This window comes from Anopheles stephensi, chromosome 2, assembly GCF_013141755.1.
Source record: "Anopheles stephensi strain Indian chromosome 2, UCI_ANSTEP_V1.0, whole genome shotgun sequence".
Lineage (NCBI taxonomy): Eukaryota > Metazoa > Arthropoda > Insecta > Diptera > Culicidae > Anopheles > Anopheles stephensi.
Genome location: NC_050202.1, coordinates 42214513 through 42226701, shown reverse-complemented (window position 1 = coordinate 42226701; position 12189 = coordinate 42214513). Strand labels below are relative to the sequence as shown.

General features: G+C 47.5%; 3 protein-coding genes across 3 annotated transcripts; 1 reads left to right on the top strand and 2 right to left on the bottom strand.

Annotated features, from left to right (window-relative positions):
- The first annotated feature begins 69 nt into the window (after window positions 1-69).
- LOC118503295 (partner of bursicon) lies at window positions 70-1455 on the top strand. Its single transcript, XM_036036389.1, has 2 exons — window positions 70-884; window positions 961-1455. Exons 1-2 carry the CDS (start codon window positions 719-721, stop codon window positions 1254-1256), a joined length of 462 nt encoding a protein of 153 aa, XP_035892282.1. The 5' UTR covers window positions 70-718; the 3' UTR covers window positions 1257-1455.
- Window positions 1456-2117: 662 nt separating this feature from the next.
- On the bottom strand, window positions 2118-9042 carry LOC118503294 (telomere length regulation protein TEL2 homolog). The gene is made up of 4 exons (XM_036036388.1): window positions 8315-9042; window positions 6520-7076; window positions 5566-6450; window positions 2118-5085 (listed from the first exon to the last, which is right to left on the bottom strand). The coding sequence occupies exons 1-4, from the start codon at window positions 8362-8364 to the stop codon at window positions 2249-2251; spliced, it is 4329 nt and encodes a 1442-aa protein (XP_035892281.1). The 5' UTR covers window positions 8365-9042; the 3' UTR covers window positions 2118-2248.
- A 255-nt stretch (window positions 9043-9297) lies between these two features.
- On the bottom strand, window positions 9298-11943 carry LOC118503293 (TATA box-binding protein-associated factor RNA polymerase I subunit B). The gene is made up of 2 exons (XM_036036387.1): window positions 11457-11943; window positions 9298-11396 (listed from the first exon to the last, which is right to left on the bottom strand). The coding sequence occupies exons 1-2, from the start codon at window positions 11819-11821 to the stop codon at window positions 9320-9322; spliced, it is 2442 nt and encodes an 813-aa protein (XP_035892280.1). The 5' UTR covers window positions 11822-11943; the 3' UTR covers window positions 9298-9319.
- Between the last annotated feature and the right edge of the window lie 246 nt (window positions 11944-12189).

Genomic DNA, 12189 nt, shown 5'->3' with positions numbered 1-12189 from the left:
CTAGGAGGGGAGTGGGTTGCAGCAAGCCCCCGGATCCATTGTTCAGCGATGTAAATAGGGCCGCTAGCATGAGGAGAAGGGAAACAAATGTAAGAATGTAATTAGCATTGTACTGTGGACAATTGTCGATAGTGTAACAAAACAAGACAAGCACATTTTACAAGAAGAATCAGAAGAAAGAAAAAAAGAACAACGCAATTTTGGTTCCTTCCTTGCTTTAATCGTGACGTGAGAGCGAAGAAAAAAAATCCAAAAAACATAACCGTTACATGCATGATGCCCTCGGTCGATGCGTCCTCGGTCAAAGGTCGCATATGTGGAGGGTGGAGAGTATTTTGGCCCCAGCCACCTAGGGCGAAGCACGAAACGAAACTCGGCGGGAGCAACGATACCTGACCTGCGTTCACTTTGCCACACTCACCCAAGGACCAACGTGTTGGCGGTGTCGCCACCAAAGGACACACGAACGCCCTTTACCCTTGCTCAGCAGGAAATGCATGTAGGAACATGGTTTCTAACAGTGCTCCTTTCACGCGTCAAGAGGAAAGAGCTAGACGTGTAATGACGGGCGTAAAGTATAAAACTGAATATACCGACGCATTGCGCTGCAAATCGGGACGGACTGTTCGCCGTGATAGAACGATTCGCTGGCACCAGGACTGACCACGCAGTTGAGTAACATTTTGCAACAATCCGTCGCCGTTCAGTTTTCATCGCAATGTGCCACAGTTTAGGATCCGCACTGGTGACGAACGGTTGCGGTGTGCTGCTGTGTTGTGTAGTGCTGCTGACTCTAACCTGCACCATGTCACCGGTCGCTGCTCAGCACAACCAGGCCGATGAAACGTGTGAAACGCTTCCATCGGAGATTCATCTCATCAAAGGTAAGAGTCGCTGGGAAGCATCTTCCTTGTGATCGTGACGTGTTTTGTTTTTCTCTCTGTCTCTCCTCTTCTTCAGAGGAGTACGATGAGCTGGGGCGCCTCTACCGTACCTGCAACGGCGACGTCACAGTCAACAAGTGCGAGGGAAAGTGCAACAGCCAGGTGCAGCCGTCCGTTATTACGGCGACAGGCTTCCTCAAGGAGTGCTACTGCTGCCGGGAATCGTTCCTGCGCGAACGGCAACTGCAGCTAACGCACTGTTACGATCCGGACGGTGTGCGCATGACGGACCACGAGTCTGCCACGATGGAAATTCGTCTGAAGGAACCGGTCGACTGCAAGTGCTTCAAGTGCGGCGAAATGGTTCGCTAACTAACCAACTAATTAATGGCGACTCTACCACAGTAAAAGCATACCCAGTAATCTGCCCCATTCAGATCGGTTCGCAAGCACCATCCCGATCGCGCGATACGTGTAGTTGGAAGCCGTAAGAAAGCAGCAACGCTTCCACACAGTCACATTAGTATTAACAGAGTAATGAAAATAAAGCAATCAAAATGTTACACCACCACCTTTAGCCCCTTGGAGCATTCGGTTCGAAATATTTTACTATCATTTCTATATCAAAAAATGAATGAAATTCAGACCATAGGGGAGAGGCGCGTATCAACGATCAGCCTACAGTCCGTTTAACAAGCGCCCTCAGTCGCCCATTCTGGCTCCATCTCAGGGGTTGCCAGCGAGTTTTTGTCTTAATATGTCTTTTGTGTCCAGGATATTCTTAGCATATGTCCTTTCTGGACGGATGCTCTGACCAATTAAACACCGATAATGTTGACAACTCGAGAGGCGGGTTCGTCAGGATGTGCCCCAACAATTTCTACAAATCTTCCCGAAACTTACGAATTGAACCTTTCCAAAGATACATACGGAAAAGTGAGTTCGTTTACCAAGTTTGGTGATCATTTTGGTGTCTGGATTGTTTTTTACATTTGTCGAATGGCGTTTAGCAGGACCGACGGTTCATCGGGGATTGGAAGAAAAATATCAATCTTGTTCCAGCCTTCAAGATATCTGTCCTTTCTGCAAATGGTCATAGAAAACGCCACGCTGGTTTGTGGTGCTAGGCTTTCAGAATATACTTCTTTAACGCATGCAATATGGCCTTTCTGTTTTCGGGATAAGACATTTCGGGATCCACGGTGTAGGTAGGTTCGAAAACACGAGGCATGATTTTTGTTTGCTGTTTGTTTCTTCTTATCTCACGCCTTTAAAAAAGCTCGATGTTATTAATTCAGAACACGTTACATATCATCAACAATAATTCAAACACTTTTTTCGCACTGCAACCTTCTCCCGTACACTCATGTCCGTTCTTCTACGAGTGCGCCGTAACACATGGCAAGCAGATGACGCGCTAGCTGACGGCATTCCTCATTCGTTTCACCGCGCCGAACAACGTCGCTCTGTGTGCACTGCTCGAGCCAGTCCTTAAGCTCCACCAGCTCCTCGTAGAACTGTACCTGCAGCAGATCGGACCGGATCGCTAAAAAGATGGCCGCCAATAGTTGCATCACCGAAAGTCGCACCTTCGGTTCCTCGCTGTAGCGCAACAGTTTCGCGAGCGTAAACAGCTCCCTTGCCATTCGGGCCGCAATGGGACACTGTTCGGCGCACACCATAAGCACGGACAGGGCTTGCAGGAAGCTGACGAGCAGCAGATTTTCCGCATCGTACGGGAATTTGAGCCCGGCCGTGAAGATAAACTTGTTGCCGCCGAAACCACGTATCAGGGGAAAGAAGAACCAGCCGGCCACCTCACCGTACCGATTGATCGTGCCTTTTATTGCCCTTTCGCGGATCTTAGCATAGGCCGACCGAAAGCGTCTTGTTTTGCGCTCGATTCGTTCCCGTACGATCCGTTCGGCTTCCTCGCGCCGTGTCCGGTGTTCTGCTTCGTCGCGGAACATTAACAAAAGTTGATTTTTGTTGCTGTTGGTTATCGACGGTGCGATCGACTCGGCCTCCACTGATCGCACCCTTTCTTCCGACAACGATCCGTTCTCCTCTCTGCGATTGTTCGAAAGCACTTTTGCTACCTCGGTCATGACGTCAAGCATGTATATGCGACTATTCACCGCGTAACGGCTAACCTCGGCATGGAACTGTTGGCAGAGAAATGAGGCGCATTCTTTCGGAAAGGCGACACATATTTCGACCAGCGCGCTAAACTTTCGCTCACCGAACGTGGGCATATGAGTTTTTTCCTCTAGCGAAAGGAAAATTTGCAACAGGTCTAGCGCCAGCTTCGCGTCATTGCTGGGCAACTGTTGGGCGATCAGTTCGGGTGCACATTCAACGGCAAGCTCAAACCGTTCCGGAGTTTTGCCTGCATCCGCATCTATGAGAACATCACGCAAATCTAGCAGATACTTTGGCCGGTACCGCTCGTGGTCGAGCTTAGTGTCGTTGGACATGTCGTAAACGGGCAGATCATCGTCATCATCGGAATCCAGCGATTGACGGTCGTCGCGCTCTTCTTCATCGTCGCTATCGGCTACCGGCGGAATGATGCTAACCACGCTCGTTTCTACTTGCTCTCGTACAACTATTTCCTGCGAGTCACCGGATGCTTGCGCTACATCATGAGCCAACTCTTTAAACGCTTGCAGGATAATTTCTTCGTCCGCGTATCGCTCTTTTCGCTCTCGATCTAAAGCGTTTCTATGTTGCACAATGTTCTTCAAGTTCTCTATCATGCCAAGTGTGTCTGCATCAAACCCTTCATAGTCAAACCGTAGCCGATTTTCAGCATCTTTCTCGCTGGTTGATTTGTTGCTTGGGGCGCGCTTTTCATCGATCAATCCCATGATGATCTCCACTGTTATCATACCGATGCAGCGAACATCTTTCATCGGAGATTCCAAATGGGCTTTTAAGCCATCGAACAGCATTCTTCGATACGTGTCACTGACGCTAGCGGACCAACGCGCGTCATTCTCAATTGTTCTTGTAACGGCAGCCAGTAGCAGTTTCGTCACGTAGAGATGCTGATCGAAGCTGGTCCGTTGAATCGCGGCTCGACTTGACCACACCACTAGCAGCTGTTGCGCTAATCGTTCCAGAGCAGTTTCATTAGTTGCATTAGTTAAGGGCATTTTCGTTAACAAGTGAATCAATTCGTGGATGATCGTATCATTGTTGGGATAGTAATTGTACAGAGGAACTTTCTGCAACAACACATACGACCAGCTGCTGCTAGGAGTAGATTGCTCAAAGATTGGCGAGAGATCGATACGCTCGTTGAGGGCAACGAAGGCTACAGTTTCGATCGCTGTCGGTGTTAAGTTTGCGAATATTTCTCTTATGAAATTAGCCATTACTGGCATCCTGGAGATTCCGTCCACAAGCAGATACAGTACAGCACGCAACGTTGGAGAGCGACGATCCTGGTGATAATCGATCACGAGCTTGTTGAACAGGGCAGTTAAACAGGCGTCTTGCAGCGCAGGTTTTGTAACAAGGTCTTCCTCTTTCTCGTAATACAGAACAGCGTCGTTTAAGGTTACGAGAGTACGCATGAACTGTCGGTACAGCGTCTTACTGTAGGCCGAGGGTAAAAGATTTTCGGGCGTTTTAGCTTTCAGGACATTAGCGACCTTGTTAGGAATAGCGGATAGGAGTTGCAGAAGCTGGCTGTAATCAACAGTGTGATTATCGTCCTTTCGTGCTAACGTCAATTTGATGAAGGCTGCTGGCAACACGGAATCATCCTCGATTAGATAGGCCAGCAGCTTCAACGCTGTATCACACGTCGCACCCTGTAAGACCGATCGCTGGGTCAAAGCATTGATCGCTTCGCACGGAAAATGAGCGCTTGCATCGAGTGTAACGAGACGACGCAGATGGGACAGTTGCAGATGCCCCATCAGCGGGATCACTTCCTCCAGCAAGCTCGGATACGCTTCGGCTGCAAACCGGTCCCATTCTGTGCACAGTACATCGGTCGGTTGGACCGGTGGCGGGAGACATTCGAGCAGCAGGGCTAACTTTTCGTTCACTAGCTCACGCTCTGCGTCGCGTTGAATAGTTCGGCCGTGTTGTGTAGAGGGCAGTGAACGAACACTGGCCAGCAGATCGTTATATCGATAGTGGGTGCTCGGAGATACGATGATGTTGGTGTGGTAGCTGACACTGGATGCTGAAAGGGGAGAAGGTAGAAATAGCGTTTGTTGCACCAATAGCTTACCCAAATATGTATCACCATCCTCCTTCGCTACCGTCCCAAAGATGGCGTTACCACCGGTGGTAAGGAAGGTAGGCATTCGGAAGAAGGTGAGGTCAAAGACACATCATAGTAGGCGTAAAAATGCAACGGAAACGGATTCGTCACGGCATCAAGCGGATAAGATAATTCGCACTAATAAACCATACAAAAGGAACAACAAGGCGGAAGGAATGATAGCTATGATACGTGTTGTTTGTTTTACCAGGAGCAACATGCCCCCGCTAATGACTTGAGTTTGGATCAAAAATCGAACAAAACACAAACGCACTCTCATTCCCATTCGCAGAATGTTCAAGCGCCATTCTCAATGCATATGAACATTGTAAACAACACGTACGGGCGGGCAGTTGCAGAAAAGATTAAAGCAAAAAGAGAATCTTTCGTAATACATACCATTTGAGGTAGTGGTGCCAAGGGACAGTCCACTCAGATCGGAAAGAATATCCATTTGCGCACCACCGACACCATTGTTCGATGTTCCCGCAGCACCGGTAGCTCCAACATTTAGGCCAAACAAAAGATCGGCATTCGCTTCCGCTGCTTTCGGTGTCATCACCGTCGTCTGCTGCTGCTGTACGGGATCCGTTCCGAAGGCAGCAAAGTCCGCAAAATCATCTCCTTTCGTGGCCGTCACTACCGCCGATTTGCCAGTATTTGCACCGAAGGCCGATTCAAAATCTCCGAAATCTTCCGCAGCACGTGGATTGAAATCGTCCTCATCGAGCAGGCCGCCGCCACTGCTACCACCGGACGTGGACGGGGTTTTTGTGGGACAAGTTTTAAACAAATCATCTAGAACATCCTGCTGCTTGCCCGAAGAGCTGGCTCCACCAGTGCCTACTATCTCTTCGGCGTGCGTATTGCGATGGGTTGGGGAATTGATGCCAAACTGATCAACAGTTGCTGGGGATGAGGCGGCCGTTGCTGCTGCCGTCTTTGCAAATCCGCTTGCAGCCCCGAGATCAATTTTCTTGGTCGTTTTCTGTGCGCTTCGGAGTGTACTACTGGCGGTGGTCGACGTCGTGCTACTACCGACGGTAGGTTTAATGTTCAGATTTATCTTCCGCTCACTGCCTCCTGTTCCACCACCACTTCCGAACGCCGTCGTGGAACCGGTAGACAAACTGGACGATTGACGCGTGGCAGGGCTTTTCGACGGTTCCCGGTCCTGGTACCGGTTGGCACGATCCTGCTGCGGTCCGTTCGATTCATCGTCGGAATCTTCCCTTTCCCCTTCGTACTGGTAGTCGTATTCGTGATGGTCCCTCGCTTCGTTATCTAAGCAAAGAAAAGATTGCTTGTGAATACGCGTATTGCAGCACATCGCCGACCAAAAATACTACTTACATCGATCCTCACTTCGTCGATCGTAGCTATCGCGATAGCCACCATAATCCATTCCACCACCACCACCACCACCACTACTGCCACCGTACCGCATCCCCATCGCCTCCGAGCTCATGCCGATGTATTTGTCCTTGTTCTTTTTCGCCTTTTTGCGTTCCTCCCGCAACCGATCGTCGTCCTGGATGAAATCGATCAGCTCACGTACCTTGTGCCGCACGTTAATGCCCTGATCCTTGCCAAACTCATCCACGAAGGTATAGTTTTCTAGCGATCGCAGATCGTAGATGTGCTCCCGCGACGAGGTAACGACGCGTTCCGATCCATTGCGCACCAGGTAGTTGAGCAGCAGCAGACTTTTGTACGTTCGCCGCCAGTTCGTTTTGTTGTCTTGCAGCATACGCTTCCACAGCATCGACATCACCTCCGGGAAGTGCTCGTACGTGAAGGTGGCATGGGCGAGTTCTTGCATCAGTGGTCCCGTTGGACCCCACGGTTCATCGTTTGTTGCTTCGCGTACCTTACCCTCAATTTCTGTGTAGTTCATCACCACATTTGTACTGTAAAGTGAGCAGGGGGAAATGGGAAAATGGGTTACCGTTCACCGATTACCGATGTGACAGACGCTTATTCGAAATTTTTACCAAAACAATATAAACAACATGTAAGAAGGTCATTTAACTGGTCCCGAAATGTCGACAGGTTGAGACCAAATACTAGCAAATTTGCAAGACTAACGCGCAACGAAGGTGCGTATTTGTACAAAGTTTTGTTTCTTCTCGTGATCGCTTGACCTTCGCCTGGCTCAACATAGCGTAAGTTCCCATTTTAACTATAACGATCACCTTGAGCGAAACGACCATTCATTCTGTATGAATGACCTCCCCCCCCCCCCCCACACCCCCTGATTTATGGAGCAAACAGCGGATGAGCACCATTCCAATGTTCTTTTCGTAGTACAGAAACACGAATGCAGGAATATTAATAGTAACAACAAAAATACTTTCACATCGAAGCGTGATGATGGTTCGATGTATTTAATAATTTAAAACTCCCTTGCGGCACCTCATTTTACGCGTTCGGTAGTTCGGTTTCCCTTTGCCACAAACGTGCGGCACACTTTTACCGCTTTCGGGTGGATGTTTGCCACAGCACAACGGTACATTCGGGAGCTTCAAACATTTATACTTTTGATAATGCTCGCATCATATTGCTGCTGGTGGCACAATCCTTTAGAGTGGTTGTGGGATTTTTTTTTCATTTTCAATAAACCATTCTTAAAAATAAAGTTCTGACTAATTTCAAGTTTGCAAATTTTTCCACTGATCCCAGCGGAGACACTCCGGCACACAAATGGGATGGGCAAACCAGTTAATGAAGATATATCAATCGCTCTTCAACGTTTCCATGGTCACACAGCCCGTAGAGGCATGACACATCGAGCAGGCCACTTTCAAGGCAAGGAATGCAAAAATCCTTCAGACGAATTGTCTACCACCTGATGGTGTCGGCGCTGTGTACAAATGAAATGGTAAAATATCGAGTTCAAAACGCACCATCCCTGATACGTGGTATGTGCTGCCTGGCACAGCTACAGCGTGTTCCATGGTTTAATTATTTCTGCGGTGTAATGCAAACACCATTAACATTTCTGGCCCTATCGCCTCCAGCCAGCTCCTCGACCAGGTCGGTATTAGACTTGATTGTTAGGATCGAAGGTAGAGTCTTATCGCGTTTTGGAGTGTGCATTGTCTTCTGAAGGTGTAGTTGTACACTTCATCACACAAACCATACTTACACTTTATCGGCGAGTTCTCGCACTTTCCACATGCTGATAAATTTATCCATGGCTATGTTGCTTTAATACGCCTGTTTTCTATGTACTGGAATTTTGTTGCCTTGCTTTTCGGGTACTTTCCCGGCTTTTGGTTTCAAAGTAACAGGAATGCTTTTCGAATAGGCTTTAAAGGGGCAAAGCACACTGCCCCGTCACAAAACTGAAAAAGAAACAATGCACAACCACACACACACACACACGCACACACTGTCACGCGCGCGTTCGGATACACAGGTGGGCACTTGGAGCAGATTGTCTGGAACGGAATATGCAGCACCAATATCGAAGGAATGTGGATTACACCTTGATAAGCGGCCGTAAGACACCACTAACGATGATTGACGAAATAAATCTTGCCACACGCAAGTCTGCTGCTGTTGCTGCTGCTGGCCTTCGGAATCTCGTCACACGTAACCACCAACAGCACAGAACGCACAATTCCACGTCGTCCAGCGGTAGTACGCTGTTCCATCCACGAAAGGCGGCGATGGGCAACAAAACGGCAGGGAGCAAAGGAAATGGGCAACACGAGCTTATCGTTGGTCGGCAGTTGCAATTCCCTGCGTACGTGTGGCCCAGTGCCACTGACCAATTTGTTAGCAAACACAAAAAAGCAATAGAAATCGGAGTTTCTCTCCACTCTGACGAAACAACACTTTTCTTTGCCTTCTATTTTCTTTCTTTTTTTGTTAATTCTGACAACATGACAAATCCAAGCGTTGACGTTCAAGAAAGTTGTTTGTATGACTATTTTTGTCAAGCAAATCATTCGTTTGAATTGCAGTTGAAACAAAACTGAAACATTTGGGGGTTTATTATTTCTATAGCAAGTGGAATTTTTCCATATTTGCAGAGAAACATAATAAACTATCAGCAGGATGGCGTTTCGAAAATCAGCAAGGCAATTTCAGAGCGTACTACTACAAAAAAAGAAACGAATACGATTGGAAGAGATCACGACGAGCATCACTTTATTCGGCTGTAGTTTTTAAAAAAATGTTTCTCTAACTCATTCAGTTCCGAGTACAATTCCAGCATGGAGCATCGCGTAACGTATGCCGCTTCTCGAAGCAACAGTTGAAAGCTGGCGGGAAACGTGCTAAAATAATCCTGCTCAAAGACGTCGTAAGAAATGTATCGCAGATTACCATTATTTACCCAGTAGTAATAATTGGGCAGTGCAATTGTTATCGTTTCACTGCACTGTTCTTCGCCCGCTATCGTTTCGTCTAGGGGAGGGTTATTTTGGAACGGATTTACTTCGTCCGCCTGTTCCTTAAGCCAGGACAGCTCCATGTCATTGGCACAGACTGTAAACTCTTCCCTCCGTATATTCGACTCCATTTCTTCTATCGTGTTTCGGCAAAGCGTTTTGTGTAGCATTTCCTCTGGGTTTAGTCGATGCTGTTCGGCCTGTGAATTGATGTAGTCTAAAATGTTGCCCTTGATGTTGCTATCTTCCGATCCGCTAGACTCATCACCATCATCGTCCACGTGGAGAACGTGAGCAAATTTGTTCTCCGCCAGGTACAGTTCTACGTTAGTAATATGTGAGTTGTACTTCACCATCTGGATGCGCTTGAGTTTGGATGTTATTTTTTTCGTAACCAACCGTACCCGCTGATGTTCCAAAAGGTGCCTTTTCAGAGGCATTGGATTTACGAACGGCGTGACCGTTCTTTTGCTGTGGTCTGTTAGCATATACTCCGGTATGTACACGTTTTGCCGCCCGGTATCGTCCATCGTGAGTATCTCTGCAAAATATGCACGCTGAGGTTCCATGCTATGATCAAAATGGATGTGCTGTGTAGGTGTTTTGTCGCGAAACGTAGCATGTTTGTCCGTTGCCGACGATATGACCGTGTGTATGTTTTTAAACAATCGCTCCTGCATCGCTGTATGCGACGGTCGAAGATCTCCTGCCCGATAGCCAGTCGAATTATGATCATCCGGTACGACATGTGATTCAAAAAAGCTTAGAAAAAGTTCCCGGTCAATAGGACGATTAATCTTTGATTGGGTACGGGCGTGACTTGTTGGATAATGCAACTGTTCCAGAATGATGTGCCGCATAGTTACGTATTGTTGCCATTCGTTCCATACGAACAGTTGTGGTACGCTGTTAAATACTCCCATTCGTTCATTAAGCCGCTCGGAGCTGGCATCTAACTTGTTTTCGATTCTACCATCCAAGCCAAAGAGCAGCTTCATCACGAACAGTATGTACTTCATGGCATGTATCTCGTACTTTGGAAAGTACGCGTACACGTAATTTCGCCTTATTTCCGGCCCGATCGCCATTACTTTGGTAATGTAGGGCAAAAGATCGAGCGGCAGTGCCAGTTCACGTAAAAATCGACGGCAAAGAGCCGAAAGGTCTGGTTCGATCGGCACTATACCGAGATCAGTAGCTACCAGTGAGGCGAGTATACGGCAGTAAATGAATCCTTGGTGAGCCGTCAACATGTGTGCCAACGTTTCCGAGTAGCAAATCGGAAGTATGTCCTCCGGCAGAAACTGTCTCAAATTGTGAAACGGTAGATGGCCTTCCTCTATCCAGCGTGTAAGATCCGCTATTTGTATTGGGCTGCGTATCTGGTTCAGGGCAAGGGCTAGAATAGCGATCAAAATTGTTTTTCGATGCATAAATGACCAATTATCGAACTCCTGGGCAAAGCTGCGTTTTACACCCGTGTAAGGATAGGAATGGCAAGGTGCATGTACGGGCGCTTCTTGTTCATGCCATTCTATGTGTTCCTCGTCGAGACGCATTTCCTCTAGCAGTCGCTTTCGTGCCCGCCGGTTAAACTGAAAACTCAATGGAGTTTGCGCTGAGTTCGATGAGCTTTGCATTGAGGTAGATAGTGTGTCCAGTGTAGACTCCAGATCGGATGTTTGACTCTGTGTTAATGCCTCCTCCCGTTCCGCGTTTACCATTTGCTCAGCATCCTTTCGCCTTTGCGTTGATGACAATTTATCCGAATCCTTTGCTTTACGTTTCGGTTTCTTCGGAGCTTCCCGATTGAACAGTAACTTCAAATCCCTGCAAACGAGAAGACGCGTGGTTAGAGCTTGCATTTGCTCCGTCGCTCACCCAACGAACCATTTTTGATTTCGTAAAGCCAAACGGGGCCGCTTCCGTTGCCTTTTGTTAAAGAATGCTATTTCGGCAACGTTCAGGTAGGCACACCAAATTTGCAGTACTGTCACCTTAAGCTCGTCCGGTGCACCAAGCTCAATTAAGCGCTCCGTGAGCCCGCGCAGAAAGTAGTTCATTTGTTCCCAGCTGGTTATGGTACGTTCTACTTTGACATCTTTCCGGATTGTGGTCTGCACGCCAACGTTGATTTCATCGATCGCAATTTCACGTTTATGGAGCAGCTTCGTACCACACTCGGTACAGTAATAAAATCCATCTGCTAGGGTAAAATCCTCGAGACCACATACTTCGCAAACGTCGTTGTCCATTTTCACAGAACAAAACACTCTAAAAAAGCATTGCTAACACTGCAAAGTTCGGTTAAAAACTCCCTGAAATGGTTGAACAAAATACGCGCCCCAAAACAATAACAATGCGGTTTAGCATCTGACGTTCGATGATGGTCAAACGTCTGACGTCTGATGTTGTTATGACAGTTCCCATCCCATTGCACAGTGGTTTTTGTCCCTTCAATCGTTCCGCAACCGTTATTCGTATTCAAGCAAGTAAATGCACCACCTCATTTGATTTCATAGCTACATTTAATATCTCCCCCTAAAAAAGGTTATTTGATTTTAAACTACAACAAAAGATGCAGCTGCATGTTGTTTTAAATATTTTTAATACTTGTTTTCGC